General features: G+C 42.2%; 2 protein-coding genes across 3 annotated transcripts in view; one reads left to right on the top strand and one right to left on the bottom strand.

Moving 5' to 3' along the window:
- LOC137171046 (carnitine O-acetyltransferase-like) overlaps positions 1–2,728 on the top strand; it is a 35,076-nt gene extending 32,348 nt beyond the window's left edge. For both annotated transcript variants that reach the window (XM_067574774.1, XM_067574773.1), the window contains one exon: positions 2,124–2,728. In XM_067574774.1, the coding sequence (XP_067430875.1) occupies positions 2,124–2,333 (210 nt within the window). In that variant the 3' untranslated portion in view covers positions 2,334–2,728. The remainder of the gene's footprint in view (positions 1–2,123) is intronic.
- Positions 2,729–11,319: 8,591 nt separating this feature from the next.
- Positions 11,320–15,922, bottom strand: part of LOC137171332 (rapamycin-insensitive companion of mTOR-like) — a 47,127-nt gene continuing 42,524 nt past the window's right edge. The window contains exon 39 of the mRNA XM_067575294.1: positions 11,320–12,549. Coding sequence (XP_067431395.1) covers positions 12,478–12,549 — 72 coding nt within the window. The 3' untranslated portion in view covers positions 11,320–12,477. The remainder of the gene's footprint in view (positions 12,550–15,922) is intronic.

Genomic DNA, 15,922 nt, shown 5'->3' with positions numbered 1-15,922 from the left:
GTTGTTAAAACAAGAAAAAAGACACAAGACACAGAGCCTCCATTGGCTAGAAAATGTGATAATGGCTGGTTTACTGTATATGGCTTGATTTAAGTTTTATGTCATGCATGGGATGAGACTTAAGTATCATTCGTTCATGTTGTATCTATACCTGCTTTCTGTGAAGGGTCATGGGAGGGGCTGAATATCCAGCTCACAGAGGTAGGGTTTTTCTTGCATAGGTTTTATAGAAATATTTTTGGTTTTATAGAAATGTGATTGACTAACAGATGTTCTAATCATAAATGATTGTGATTCTGTAGTGCTACACGCGGGATAATTGCATCAAACTATTTAGAAACGCTCTTGGAGTTATCCATTCACTGTGTAGTCTGTAAGTTACTCTATGGGGAAAACACAATTAGGCCTATGTTAAGAGGGTTGTAACTGTTTGCACCGTTCCACTGTCCCAGCAGCCATGTTCATATTCGGCTATATCTGCCTGAGGACTCAAGACTAACGGCATCCCATCGTCCCGGGAACGGTAGAAAATGTGTTCAGGACAAACAGAGATCATCCCCGGGACTAGGGATGTGCCCAAATACAAATACATTATTCGGCAAAGCACCAATAGTGGGTTTTTTTACAAATATTTGTTTCATACAAATATTTTAAAAAATTATGTGTTTTTGGGAAGAAAAATAAACCATGTCAACTACCAACATGCAGGTCGGTTACATCTCTATCTCAGTCTCTCTCCTCTGCTTCGCTGTTACATCTACAGCAGGTATTAACGAGGGGAGTCACATCCACCTGCAACATGACACATAATTCCTAATTTGGACATCACTCCCAGAGTTGGGAGTGTTCCCCAAAGATAAAGCTGAGCTGCTGACACATGAACAAGCTTCATGAGCACTTATTGTAACCCTTTAATTTTCTAAAATTAAAAGTTTAATGAAAACAAAAGCAGGATTTTTAAGCCTCTTTCCACTTTTATTTGAATACAAATACAAATAATTTTGCTGCCTCAACAAATACAGATACAAATACAAATACTGGGCCCTCTGCACATCCTTACCCGGGACGCCTCTGGGACAAAAGACATTTTATATATGATTTTTATTTATTTGTTTTAAAGTATCGCTTAGTAAATAATGAACTGAACAGAGTGCTGACTACAACAGAGCATGCCTTCTCATGCTGTTACTATAGTTATTATCACTGACTGGCTACTCAGTGCAAGACCTGAAATGTTCCCGTGGTACCACCAGTCAATCTGTCCCTTCAGTCACAAATGGCTTGCTAGCAGGACCTCACAAATATGTTGCGCTTGTTAAACAAAACACAGAGGTATCCTGGCTGTGTGTGTGTATATTAGCTAAAGCATACATTGAGACCATTTCAATATATTATTGTGGTCTTTTTTGTTATACTCTAAGCCTTAAACACTTATCAGATCGGACGGGTAGGATCATAAAAAAATGACATTCTGATTAATAGCGGATGGCTCACAGGTGGTGAAATAATACATCATTAATGAGGAAAATAATAACATTCTCTAAATGTGAACAGAGCAGAGAGGCTGCTCAGCTCTCTGCATTTTTCATCAGGTATGAATTACTGACTCACTTGCTGGAGAAATCTTTCCAGACCACATGGGTTATCAGGAGCAGAAACGGGACCACAGCATACAGCAGACATAGTAGGCTACATAAGCAAAGGCACAGTTCACAATGGAAACGTTTACAATTAGTGCCTACTGAAACAGCATCTCTAATCTTTAAAGTAAATTGTTAAAGAAAACACTCATTAATCAATCGGATTTTGCGATTTTGGGGTCCCAAGCAAACTCTACTGCCACTATATTGTCAACCATGTAGACGTATAGGAATGCCTCACGTCTCTCCCTCCATGCCTCCCCTTCAACGCTCTCCTCACAGTTTGAAAACCTCTGGTCTAGATCAATCATGTGATTAGGCAGATTTAGGCGACAGTGTCTCCAGGCATTGTCACATCTTTTTCTCATTACAACAATAAACCAACTTCTATATGTTATAACTCATGTTATAACATATATCAGAAGTTTCAGCACTACAACAATAACTAACCTCTGCATTTCCACTTCTGTCCCTGTTCACAAGGTACCATCCAGGAGTGGCTGTCTCCCAGTAACTTGCGTTGACAAACCCAATGGATATGATTTGTCCTACACTTTTATGAATGATCGCATCAACGTTGTGGCAACAGCTATCAAATCCTGCAAAGAAACTAATGCTGCACATCTGATCCAAGCATTGGAGGATGCGCTGCTGGACATGAGGACACTGCTAGAACAAACTCCAAGAGTCTAACTGTGAAGCTATACAAGACTCAAGAAATAGTTCAGTATTCTGGGAAAACAAGTGAACAAGTGTATTTTCTAAAAAGTCAAAATATTGTTTTAACTAACCTGATCCAAGATGAAATAGATACAGCAGGGCAAGTCTCAAATCTCACAGTAGTTTAGGCAGGTATGGGAATTGTTCAATAGCCACATGATATATAGCCTATACCTCCAAATCATCTGTAATAACTTGGTGGTTCATATAAACTGATACTTCCTGCCTATACAACTTGCTGCTTTGCAACCACTGTATAGAGCAAACTCTACATGATGTTTACAACACTGTATTCTGAATTTCATCAGGCAAAGATGTCCACTGTACACACAAGAAACTGATTATCCAATAAACAGCCATTAAATCTACTGAGCACATCCATGCATCCAGTATCTTGAAGTCTTGATTTTAATACACCATGGCTTTTCCTCTAGCAACACCCTCAGGACAAACCATACATTTTTAGCTTTGTGAACATATACATAACACACATATACATGCTCTCTCTCTCCCTCTCTTCTTCGTCTTCTTCTTCCTCTTCTTTTTCCTCTTCTTCTTCTCCTCCTACACACTTACACCCCACAGAAATACAGAGCACATTTTATTACCAGGTGTAAATGGGGTATGAGCGTTTGGGGTCTGATGAGGAATTTATCCCTGTGGGTGCTTCTACCAGCATATGGTCAAAGTGGGAGCCATGGACAGGAGCATCTAGCAGGGGCTCTGGAAGATTATGCAGAGGGTGTGGACAAGCTTGACGCTGAGGATATTGCTCAGTTGGGTAACACTTCATTTTACAGGTCCGCAAATTTCATGGTAATTAGGTGGTAATTAGTAAGTAACTTCTTTGAAATTTCTTTGAAATTACCCCAAAATTTACCTAGAATTTCTGGTGTTTTTCTTGTACAGCCTTTTGAAACTGTATTTAGAGAGGATTTGGCATATTTTTCATGGGCGCAACCCACATACTCAGCTCTGCTGCTCATACCACAAATGCATGTTCCTCACAAATGTGGTACCATTTAAAAGGGAAATAAACAGGCTTTCCAACGGTATAAGATTTATTCCCAAGAAATATTGCTACATCAAAGAAATATTCTACCAAACACAAATTTCCTTACTTTTGTGCTATGTTTATATGTGTTTTCTGTAAATTACTTGCATGCTTGATACACAAATGAAATGTATCCTCTGTTGGACCAAAAATGCAGACTCAGAAAGACCTCCTAAGAAACCATTTCTGACCAACAATTTGAATTATGGCCTGAACTAAAAGCCTAAACTGACCCTAAGGCCGCCTGGACCTGAGAAAACAACTCCCACCTTAGATGGAACACAGACTCTTATCACCAAAGCCATAAACTAACCCACATTCCTAAGGACTTTGTTAACCCTCCCTGCAAATGTGTGGCAAACCTGAACTTCATGTAAATTAAATGTCTAATCATTATGCAACTCATATGATTATGTCTAATCATTTTGCAACTCATATCATGTTATTTGTCATGCAAATACAAGAAGAATGGTATAACTTTCATAGTTGTATGACTATCTACTAAAGAGATATGAGACTTAGATTTTATCAACCTTTGTACTGAAGCAATTGCCAATTCATTTAGATATCCCTTTCTCTCTCTCAACCCAACTGGTCAAAGCAGATGGCCGCCCACCAAGAGCCGGGTTCTGCTTGAGGTTTCTACCCGTTAAAGGGGAGTTTTTCCTTATTGCTGTCGCCAAGTGCTTGCTCATGGGGGAATTGTTGGGTCTCTGTAAATTAAAGAGTATGGTCTTGACCTGCTCTATGTGAAAAGTGCCTTGAGATGACTTTTGTTGTGATATGGCGCTTGATAAATAAAAATTGATTGATTGATTGATTGATTGATTGATTGATTGATTGATTGATATAGAGAGGCTGGATGAAGGACCTGGTATGGCAACCACTCTTCAGTTGCATCAAGCAAAGTGGCATACATCCTGCTGTCTGAAATTCAACACCACCAAGCTGAAGAGAGCAGAGAAGAAAGCTGAGAAGAGATCAGCACCTCAAGATGAACCCACCGTCATGAAGAAGTACACTTGGTCAAGTGATCAACATGAAAAAGAAGAGAATATGTGCTTTTGTTTGAAGATTTGACATCTGCTGAGCCACTTCATGAAGCATGTACCTTTCAAATTGATGGTCATGTCAGAAAATGTGCTGTAAACTTGCAAGATGAGCGACTACTAGCAAAAATGTGTGCAGGCGATATGGTTGCAATAGGGGCAAAATACTATGCACGTTGCTTAGCAAGATACTATAACAAAGCTACCAAACTGCACAAAAAAGAGAGTCATGATACCAATGACATGGTATGTCAAAGCATAGCCTTTGCTGAGCTGGTTTGCTATATTAAGGATGTCCATGTAGATGAAGAAATGCCATCTGTCTTTAGGCTTGCTGAGTTAAACAAAATGTACTCCTCTCGCCTAGATCAACTGGGGCTGGAACATGTCGGGTTAACTCCACACATTTGAAAAATAGAATACTGAGAGAGTTTCCTGACATGACTGAGCAAAAAGATGGAAAAGCTGTATTACTCGCATTTAAGGAGGACATCGATGTTGCTCTCAGATCATCCTTTCAGAATAATCTTGATGATGAGGCTGTCATTCTATCCAAAGCTACCAAGATTGTACGTTGGGATATGCATCAGATGAAGGCAAAGTTCACTGGTTCATTTGAGCAAGACTGTCAAAAGACATCTCTACCCAAATCACTGCCATCTCTAGTTGGCATGGTTCTTGATGGCCCTGACATCAAATCTCAATCTGAGGGTGTGCCTCAAGCTGTGCTCAGCATAGCTCAGCTTGTTCAGTTTAATAGCTGCATTCAGAGGCGTGATGGACACAAGAACCCAAAGCACAACCATTACCAGTGTATGTAGGACTCAGTGTTCATGCCAAGACATGAAAAAAAGACCTTGTCGACACACTCTTTCAGCTAGGACTCTCAATATCATATGACAGAGTGATGGACGTCACCACAGCAATGGGCAACCATGTGAGCGAGCTGTATCACAGAGAGCAAGTGGTGTGTCCAATGGCATTGAGAGAAGGATTGTTCACAACAGCAGCAGTGGACAACATAGACCACAACCCTAGTTCTACATCTTCGACTGGCACAAGAATTTCACTATTCCAGCATCCCATCAGCCAAAATAAGAGGATTGACCGCAGAGTGGGATGTGACCTTGATTTGTCACCCGTCTCAAGGAGAATCTCTGATCTGCCAGCATATTTCACCACTATTCAACCTACCTACCTGAGAAATACAGAAGCAACTATCCCCAAAGCCATCAGTCCAGTCCAGGGAAATGGGTCTGCTGTCATTGATGCAATGAGAGAGGAGAGAAGGTAAATATAGTGTCTTCCTTATATAACAAATATACTAAATTCATTTCTTGCATGTGAAATCATGAAATAGTATTATGATGTTGTAAGGTAGCCTGTGTAAGTGAAATAACTTTACTGTTTTTTACTAAATTTTTGTATGTTCATTCTCTTTCAGGTGGCTTGAGTCAGTGACTAAATGTGTCCTGGAAGATCAACCTGTAGAAAACATCTCCTGGGCAGCCTTTCATGCCAGTCAGCTGCAACCAAAGGAGCTCACCCCTGCCATCTCAGCTCTCCTTCCCCTTGTCCCTTATGACTCCAAATCTCTGGCCATGATTTGTCATGCAATGAATGTCATCAATCAAGCAGTACAGAGGGTAAATCCAGGGCAGGTACCTGTTGTCACTATGGACCACCCTCTGTACAGCATAGCCAAACAAATACAGTGGAGTTGGCCTATTACACATGGGGAAGATCATTTTGTCATTGTCTAAGGAGGACTGCATATTGAGATGGCGGCTCTCGAGATACTAGGGGACTGGCTAGCAGGTAGTGGTTGGGTGGAAGCCCTTGTCCAAGCCAACATAGCCACCCAGGGAGTTGCAGAGTCCTTCCTGAAAGTGTCCCATGTCACACGGACAAGGTGTGCACATCAAGTAACTGCCAGTAGTCTCCACATCCTGATGACAAAAGCCTATCATCAGTACACTGAATCAAGACTGCCTGCTGATCCGCTTGTCACCATTGACAACTGGTGTACCATGAGACAGCAAGAAAGTCCTCAGTTTCTGTTTTGGCACACTGCCCTGCAGATGGAGCTCCTTGTCTTGTCATTTGTAAGATCCCTGTGTGAGGCTGACTTCAGTCTCTATGTGGATAGCATGAAAAGGCTTGTCCCATGTTGCTTTAGCCTTGACCACACAAATTATGCACGCTGGTTTCCTGTTCATGTTAAAGGCATGGCAGGTCTCTCCAAAACCAATCCAGCTCTGGCAAAGGAATTTCTTGCAGGGAAATTCACAGTCACAAAGAGTCAAAAAGTGTTTTCAGCAATGGCTATAAATCAAGCACATGAGCAAAACAATGCTACAGTGAAGGGAGATGGAGGAGCAGTTGGTCTGATGCAAAACCAGGATTCTCTCTGTCACTGGACTGTTGCTGGACCAGAAGTGTCTCGTGTGATTGATGAGTTTGAGAATGCCATGGAGTTCAGCAGTAAGGGTGTCTCTGAAAACAGACAACATGAACAGGCCAAAAGTGTCCAGCTGAAATTCAAAAGACATGTGAATGAATTAGTTGACGTGATTGAGGGAAACCCCTTCACAGAAGACAGCAACAACCTTCTGAAGCTGGACTCAAGAGAATTAGCAGATCAAGCTGTTGTGGATGCTGTTCGGGTTGCAGAGAGGATGGGCCAAGAGCAGTACAAACTCTTTGTTGAAGAGAGGATGCAGGGCACAAAATCCATCATTGCCCCTTTAAAGGGGAACAAGCTTCCTCTTTTTAAAACAGCTCCAATAAGAGGACAGTCTAAGACAAAACTCACAGAAAAATCACTGAAAAATGACTGTGCACTGTTTTCCAGACTCTACATTGCCTGTCAGACCCGTGATAGGAACCTGGAAAAGTTCTTCAAACACAAAGATCAGGCCCACCCCCCCCCATCACTCTCCCTTCATGGTGGACTACGCTTGGGAAACAAGGCTGATCTGTTAAGTTGCCTAGAGAACAGTACAAGCAGTGCCCCAAACACTGCCTCACAAAACAGTGCCCCAGACAGTGAGGTTCAAATACTTGATGGGTCAGCAGTCATAAATATCCTGAAACCAAGTATAACTAAAACTTTCAATGACTTTTCCAGTAAGATCTTCATACCTTATATCAAAGAGAAACTTGAAAGAGCCAGCAGAGTGGATGTTGTATGGGACTGTTATGAAATTAACAGCTTAAAATCCCAGACAAGACAGAAGCAGGAAATGGGGACAAGAACAAGAGTGGATGGAAAGAACAAGATACCGACCAACTGGACAGGCTTCCTGAGAGTGGATGATAACACAACAGAGCTCTTTCACTTTCTGGCCAGGAACCTTGTGGAAATGTTGACTGCCAAACAAGTTGTTTCAACTTGTGGACCCAATGTTCTGTCATCTCACCCACAAGAAACAGATAAGATTGTCCCCTGCACACATGAAGAGGCAGACAAAAGGATGCTACTCCATGCAGCAGATGCTGCAAGAGAAGGTTTTAAAAAGATCACTCTGTGGACTGTGGACACAGATGTTGTGGTACTAGCCATCGCGCATGTGTCAGAGTTGGACATTGAGGAGCTGTGGGTGGCATTTGGGACTGGCAAGAACTTCTGATACATACCTGCCCATGAGATTGCCAAGTCTTTGGGTCCTAACAAATCCAAGGCCCTTCCTGTGTTCCATGCCTTCACTGGCTGTGACACAGTATCTGCATTTGCAACCAAGGGCAAGAAGACAGCATGGGATACCTGGAATGCCAATGACATGGCAACAGAGGCCTTCATGACTTTGTCAAAGGTTCCAAAGCATTCCAGAATAAGTCATTTCCATTATAGAGCGCTTCACAATTCTCCTCTATGATCACACCAGCAGCCAGCTCAACATTGATCAAGCTCGTCTTGAGTTGTTCACCAAAAAAGGAAAAAGAATGGAGCAAATTCCCCCCAATAAGGATGCACTGGTGCAGCACCTAGGAAGAGCTGGGTACCAATGGAGGATACTGTTGGGGACAAGCCCTTGAGGTGGCACCAAATATGCCATCTCCAACAGACTGCGGTTGGGCGGACCCAAGTGATTGGAGACCAGTGTGGTCAACTCTTCCACAGGACAGCCAGTCCATCCTTGAACTCTTAAGTTGTGGCTGCAAGAAAGGCTTGATGTGAAATTTGATGTGATAGTGTTCACAGTTTTTAGTTTTATTGACATTATTTTAATAAGTTACACAGCAAGCTAACTTGTATTGTTAGTCAGACAAAGCATTTTGCAAAGTTATAAAGTGATATACACTTATTTGTGAGTGCTGATGACTTCATGTTATATTTGTGATTTTTGGGTCAGCACCCATTACACTGTGAGCTGAGCATACCGGTTATTTTGCTTAAGCTTTTCATATTTTTGGACCGCAGTAACTCTCAAGTTTTTATAGTATTTTTTAAGGTCGGCCAACAGAACTGCTCTCAAGACTATTCTATAAGAAATATAGCTCAGTAAAGTTAGTGTAGCAGAAAAAATGTATTCGACATTCCACCACAAATCACAAGGAATCAAGGGCGTACATCTGACTGCCTCGGGAGAACCACACCGGTGGCGCATCGATCTTGGACTTCTGCTCCATTGACCCTGAAGTAAGACCGCTGCATCTGCTGGGAGGCTCTGCAGGTAAACAGGCTTGCACCTCTGTAGTAGGCCATGTAAGTGGACTCAGCACTGCACAACAATTTCTGAATCAGCTGAAACGGGCTCATCTCTGCACAACGCTCCAACAAGTAGGTGAACTCCACATCTGTCTACGATATGAGTTAATGTCGAAAAGAACTAATTCCCTTTGAGCATTTGATTATTTACCCCAGCATCCTGCTGTTCTTTGTATAACCCTTAATCACATACTTCAGTTCGCTCTTGCCAACTAAGTGATCAGGTTATCTTACTAGGGGTGTAATGGATCACAAAACTCTGTTAGGATCGTACCACGATTTTGAGTCACGGATCAGATCATTTTTCAGATCAGCAAAAAAAGGGGGGGAAACAAATAACTTTGCTTTCCATTTATTCTATAAAACACTTAAAGCCAAGAACTTTTGCCCATGGTCTTAAATGAAAACAACATTCAAGATATCCAATGTTTAAATCAAATCTTAAAATAAATAAAACATTCAATACTCAATTGTTAAATTAAATTGCAATATGAGGCATGATACTTTCCTCTTTTATACATGGTAGTGAATGAAACAACAGCCTGTGTCCACATCATCATAACTTGATGATAACTTACAAACATGAACACACGTCTTATCCTGCAGCTTAGCTTGTTGAACGAGCCACCAAACAAACATTCACTGGGGAAAATTGCACCACTAGTTACGCCTAGGACACACTGGATGCAGCATGTGCGCACCGTGGAACCTCTTGCAATTCATTTCGGCACCCATGTTAACAGGTTAGAGCAGTCACACACCCCGGCTGCTGTGTTGCGTCATCTAGAGATTCGAGGTCTTGCCTATTTTCTCTGCATGACGCGCGCAGTTATCAGCAAAAATAGGCAGGGAACACGATAGAAAGATAGGGCTGGCAGTGGCAGAAGCGCCGTAGCAGACACGCTTCCTACGTGGACGCTGCAAGCATATGAGACGCAGCAGTTCAGCGACGCACACACACTGCTTGAGGTTCACGCATCCAGTGTGTCCCAGGCGTTAGTCAGCTGCAGCACATTAAACAGCATGTAAACATAACTGCAGATGTAACTTCGGACCCGTTACGCCTGGGACACACTGGATGCGTGTCTTCGCGCATCACGCGGAGAAAATAGGTGAGACCTCGAATCTCTAGATGATGTGACGCAGCAGCACATGAGGCAGTGTGGCTGCTCTAACCTGTTAACATCATGGATGTATAAAGAGAACTGGATACAGCGTCGGAGGCGGGGCCCCGTTTGTTCCTATGAAAGTTGCTCAGTGGCGCATGAAGCCAAAAAAATCAACTTCCCGGTATGAAAGTACCCTGATCTTCCACATTGTGCGGCCGATAGAGCTTGCACACTAGTGACTTTCGCTGGCCGAGTCAGCTACTTCCGGTTTAGCCCTCCGGCTAACTTGAAATGATAAAACAATTCAATCATGCGGCTCTTCTAGGCTTTTGAAATGTGATTGGACCGAACGGATTTGATTCTGATAGTGAGACTTTCGCGGGGGTTGTGATGCTCAGAAAAATTTATCAGCTGATTTACAGACTTCTCTTTCACAATGTAAGTCTATGGGAAAAAGTCTTTTTGGGCCAGTGTGCATCACGTGACGTTGTAATTACACGGTTTGGCCACTATGTCAAATTTGCTTCAAAGCCTGGCGCTCTTCCTGTTTCCAATTCTTTTTATACATCCATGGTTAACATGGGCACCGAAATGAAAAGCAAGAGGTTCCGCGATGCACACGCGCCGCTCACACATCCAGTGTGTCACAGGCGTTAGATGTTGGTTTAGTGGTAGCTCTTCAAAATCCCTGTTGCTGACACACTGCCTGTCCATGACTTGTGGCTACAGCAGTTTGTTTACTTGGTCTCCACTTAGACATTAAATTTTGCAGTTAATCTTGGGGGGTGATCCGTACGGATCACGGATCAACTACATTCCGTTATACCACTATATCTTACCAATTAAAAGATTTCTTTTTTTATTCATGTTATATCCTTTTCTTCAATTATATACTCCTTATTAATGACTGATTTATTCAATTATTGATAGACATTTAGCTATAAATAAATGCACTCATTTATCATTGAGTTGTCTGTATGTGTTCCTTAAAGCAGATGACAGAGGTCCCTGTATCAAAAAGAATGACAACTTCTGGTTATGAGACTGTTTAATTTGGTTTATTTATTTTCCTTCTAATGAAAGTGGTGCCCCAATTTTTAAAGGGTGCAAAGATTTAATTTCTAAAAGTAGTTATATTGCTACAGTGGCAAAAAAGCCAAACAGTGTCCGAAACCCCAGACTAATACCTTAATATGGCACAATCCTTGTTGATATTAAACAATAGTTATGGCCACAATTTTTTTCTTTTCTGTTCATATACTTCTGTCTTCACATATTTGTCCCGAATGCCATTTCCACTTTGATATGATGGACTTCTTTGTGCAAATCTCAAACCCAAAAACCAAAAATAACCACATAACTGGTGGAAAAATGCTTTGTAACAACAAATTACTAGAAAGTCAAGAAATGCAAGTAACTTTAGGCTATATTAATACATAGACGTACCTGATGTCCAAAAAAAATTGCACTACATAATTATGTTCATGTTCATAAACGTTTGAATGTTCACTCAAATACTTATCAGGCAAAAACAAAACAAAACTGAATTGAATACAGTAGTTAGATTAATCAAGTGTTTTTAACTGATGAAATAAATCACCATGTATGTTCCATTAATGTAAGTGCTTAAGATTGCTAAAATTACTAGAACACAATGAAAGAAGGGGAAGGTGCATTTCTTTGTAAGTAATCACCAAACTGCATCAGTGACCGAAGATTGTCTGACTTCACTCCATCTGTTTTTACATCCTCTGCTCATGTGCAAACATCAGACAAATCAACATCTACAACAAGAGTCGTCACAATGAGGAAAAGTTTGTTGTTACTGTATATCAAAAGCACAGGTACTGTATTGGCACATCAGCTTTAGTGTTGTGTTAAAAGTTTCACTTTGGGAACACTTTTTTCATCTTTTTGTCATAACAATGGTGAGATCCAGACACTCACACAATCACAGGGTACCAGAAACAAAAGGTGAGGGGAAAAAACAACTTCAGCTGGCATCAACAGAAGTGATCAGATGGATGTACTAAGAAAATATTTCTGAAAGTTGTTGCTCCCCCTCTCTCTCATGTGTGGTGAGCAGACAGCAGCTGCAGGGGATGTTGGGATTGCAGTGAGTGAGGGGGAGAGGTCAGTGCTGGATTAGAATTCACAAACAGGATTGAGTTGAGGGTGAGTCAGGCTTCAGCCGTCAGAGGTGAGAGGGTGGAGCTGAGGCCCTCTGTGGAGACATGGACAGGATGCTCTCTGCCTCTTCATACATCTGAGAAATAGACAGAGACAGTCGATCAGCATGCAGAATGTCGTGTGTTTATTTACAGTAGTGTACTGTGCTTCAGTACCAGTAAAAGCCACAGTGACTTAACTGTTTAATTACATGAATCATGTCTTCAAGTTTGTACCACAAGCTGCTGGAATGTGTCAGCTATCGAGAAACTTTTAGCTTTATTCACCTCTTACCCACTTACTATTAAGTAGAAATAAGTAATTAAGTAGAATTTTTTTTTAAAAATTATTTTTATATATTAATGGTGATATACATCATAGATCATTAGCTCTCTTTGAAACCTCATATTTTTTATAATAAATTTTATATTTATTTATCACATTTCCTTTTTATATATATGAATGTCTTTTGTTTTTATATCATTATTATTCAGTGGATGGTGAACACTTCTGTTCATTTTGTGTGTTTCTTAGTGTCATTTATTTTCTCTACATTTTTAAAAATATTTGTTGAGTTTTTGTTTTCTAAACACTAAACTAAAAGCCTAAATTGATTGCATGAAAATGTACAGAGGTTGTTTGTGTTAAGATCAGTGGATGATGACAACAAAAGGAAATTGTTTATGGGATTTAAAACAGTCTCATTACTATTAACAAACAAATGTCAAATTACATAACTCATAAAACACAACACACAGTGCAGAGTGATTTGTATCTGTTAATATGTGTCTGTGCCTCTAATTTACCACTGATATATCATCATTTGTACATCAACTACAGCATTTTTAAATGGAAATATATTTGTGAATCTCCACCTATTTGTGTGGAATCTTTTAAGACTGTTGTACCATGCTGTTTCACACAAAATCCACAAATGCAGGGAGTACTTGACCCCTAAAATATTGCATGACTGCTGCCTCATAAAACACAATGCACAAATAAATGCAGCATGAATTCCTGTTGAGACCTTTGCACTGCACTGTATGTGTCACTCAAAATCTACAAATGCAGGGAGGATCATGGACTTTCCAGTCCATGCAATGCAAAATGCAACATTTATGGATGCCAACCGCTGTTAAACTAAATAGAAGAATAAGAAAACCAAGCGCTGGTTGCTTGCTTGTCAAGTGAAGGGGCAGGAGCAGCATAGCTAGTGATATTTCCCCCAAGACAACTTCAACTGTAAGTGCTGTGACCAGAGCTCTGGCTACCCGCCTGAAGAGATACACAGGAGAAGCAGAAGCCAGGAGAATAAATAGGATGTTCTCCACAAAACCATCCAAAGTGTACTCTCAGTGGAAAGGTAATAACATGAGAACAGGGCTGAGACTGAACACCTGGCAGCACAATTGAACCAACTGCTGATGGATGAGACGCACCCAGAGTGGTTAACCCAAGGTCGAACAGTCCTGATCATGAAGGACCACCAGAAGGGCATGATCCCATCCAACTACCGGCCAATAACCTGCCTCTGTACAACATGGAAGCTCCTGTCAGGCATCATAGTGGCTAAGATGAATAGGCACATGGCCCAATACATGAGCAGGGCCCAATACATGAGCAGGGCAGGAATTGGTAGTAATACCAGGGGTGCTTAGCACCAGCTACTGGCCGATGGAGCAGTCACCCAAGACTGCAAGACCAGGCAGACCAACCTGTGCACCGCCTGGATTGACTACAAGAAAGCCTATGACTCAATGCCACACATGGATACTGGAATGCCTGGAAATGTACAACATCAACAGGACACTAAGAGCCTTCATCAAGAACTCAGTGGGGCTGTGGAAAACGACTCTGGAGGCCAACTCAAAACCAATTGCACAAGTTACCATCAAGTGCGGCATATACCAAGGTGATGCACTATCCCCGCTGCTGTTCTGCATAGGCCTTAATCCCCTCTGCCAGATCATCTCAAAGAGTGGCTACAGGTACCACTTCCGAAGTGGAACAACCATCAGTCACCTCCTCTACATGGATGACATCAAGCTGTATGCCGGGAATGAGCAAGACATCGACTCACTGATCCACCTCACCAGGATCTACAGCAACAATATCGGAATGTCATTCGGACTAGATAAATGTGGTCGGATGGTATCGAAGAGAGGGAAGATGATCAGAACCAAGGGGGTTGAACTACCAGAAGGCAGCATTGCAGATGTTCAGGACAGCTACAAATACCTTAGGATCCCGCAGGCAAATGGGAACCTTGACAAGGCCACAAGGAAGTCAGCCGCAGTCAAATACCTACACAGAGTAAGGCAGGTCCTGAAAAGTCGGCTGAATGGGAAGAACAAGATACGAGCCATCAACATGTGCGCCCTGCCAGTCATCAGATACCCTGCTGGTATAGTAAGCTGGCCAAAGGAGGAGATAGAGGCCACCAATATCAGGACAAGGAAGCTCCTCACAATGCATGGAGGGTTTCACCCCAAGTCCCACACCCTGAGACTGTACACTAAGCGGAACGAGGGAGGCGGAGGACTGGTGAGCATCAGAGCCACTGTCCAGGATGAAACAACCAACATCCAGGAATACATCAGGAAGATGGCCCCCAAAGATGAACTGTTTAGTGAATACTTCAGGCAGCAGAAACCCGATGATGCAGAGGAGGAGGAGGTACCATCATCCAGGGACAAGCCCCTACACGGCATGTACCACCAACAGATAGAAGAAGTGGCTGATGTCAAGAAATCCTACCAGTGGCTGGAAAAGGCTGGACTGAAGTACAGCACAGAAGCACTAATCATGGCAGCACAAGAACAGGCACTTAGTACAAGATCAATAGAGGCGGGGACCTACCACACCAGATGGACCCCAGGTGCAGGCTGTGCAAAGATGCTCCTGAGACAGTTCAGCACATAATAGCAGGGTGTAAGATGCAGGCAGGAACAGCGTACATGGAACGCCATAACCAAGTGGCTGGCATAGTGTACAGGAACATCTGCAATGAGTATGGGCTGGAAGTCCCAAGGTCACAATGGAAGACACCTCCTAAGGTGGTTGAGAATGACCAAGCCAAAATCCTATGGGACTTCCAGGTCCAGACTGACATACTGGTGATGGCTAACCAACCGGACATCATGTTGATTGACAAACAACAGAAGAAGGCAGTAGTGATAGACGTAGCAATCCCAAGCAACAGCAACATCAAGAAGAAGGAACACGAGAAGCTCGAATAATACCAAGGGCTGAAAGAGGAGCTAGAAAAGATGTGGGGAGTAAAGGCAACAGTGGTGCCAGTGGTAATTGGAGCACTGGGGGCTGTGACCCACAAACTGGGAGAGTGGCTCCAGCAGATTCCAGGTACAACATCTGAGGTCTCTGTCCAGAAGAGTGCAGTCCTAGGAACAGCTAAGATACTGCGCAGAACCCTCAAACACCCAGGCATCTGGTAAAGGACCCAAGCTTGA

Source organism: Thunnus thynnus, chromosome 19 (genome assembly GCF_963924715.1).
Source record: "Thunnus thynnus chromosome 19, fThuThy2.1, whole genome shotgun sequence".
Taxonomy (NCBI): domain Eukaryota; kingdom Metazoa; phylum Chordata; class Actinopteri; order Scombriformes; family Scombridae; genus Thunnus; species Thunnus thynnus.
Note: the sequence above shows the minus strand (reverse complement) of the source record. Positions and strands in the feature narration are given on the sequence as shown.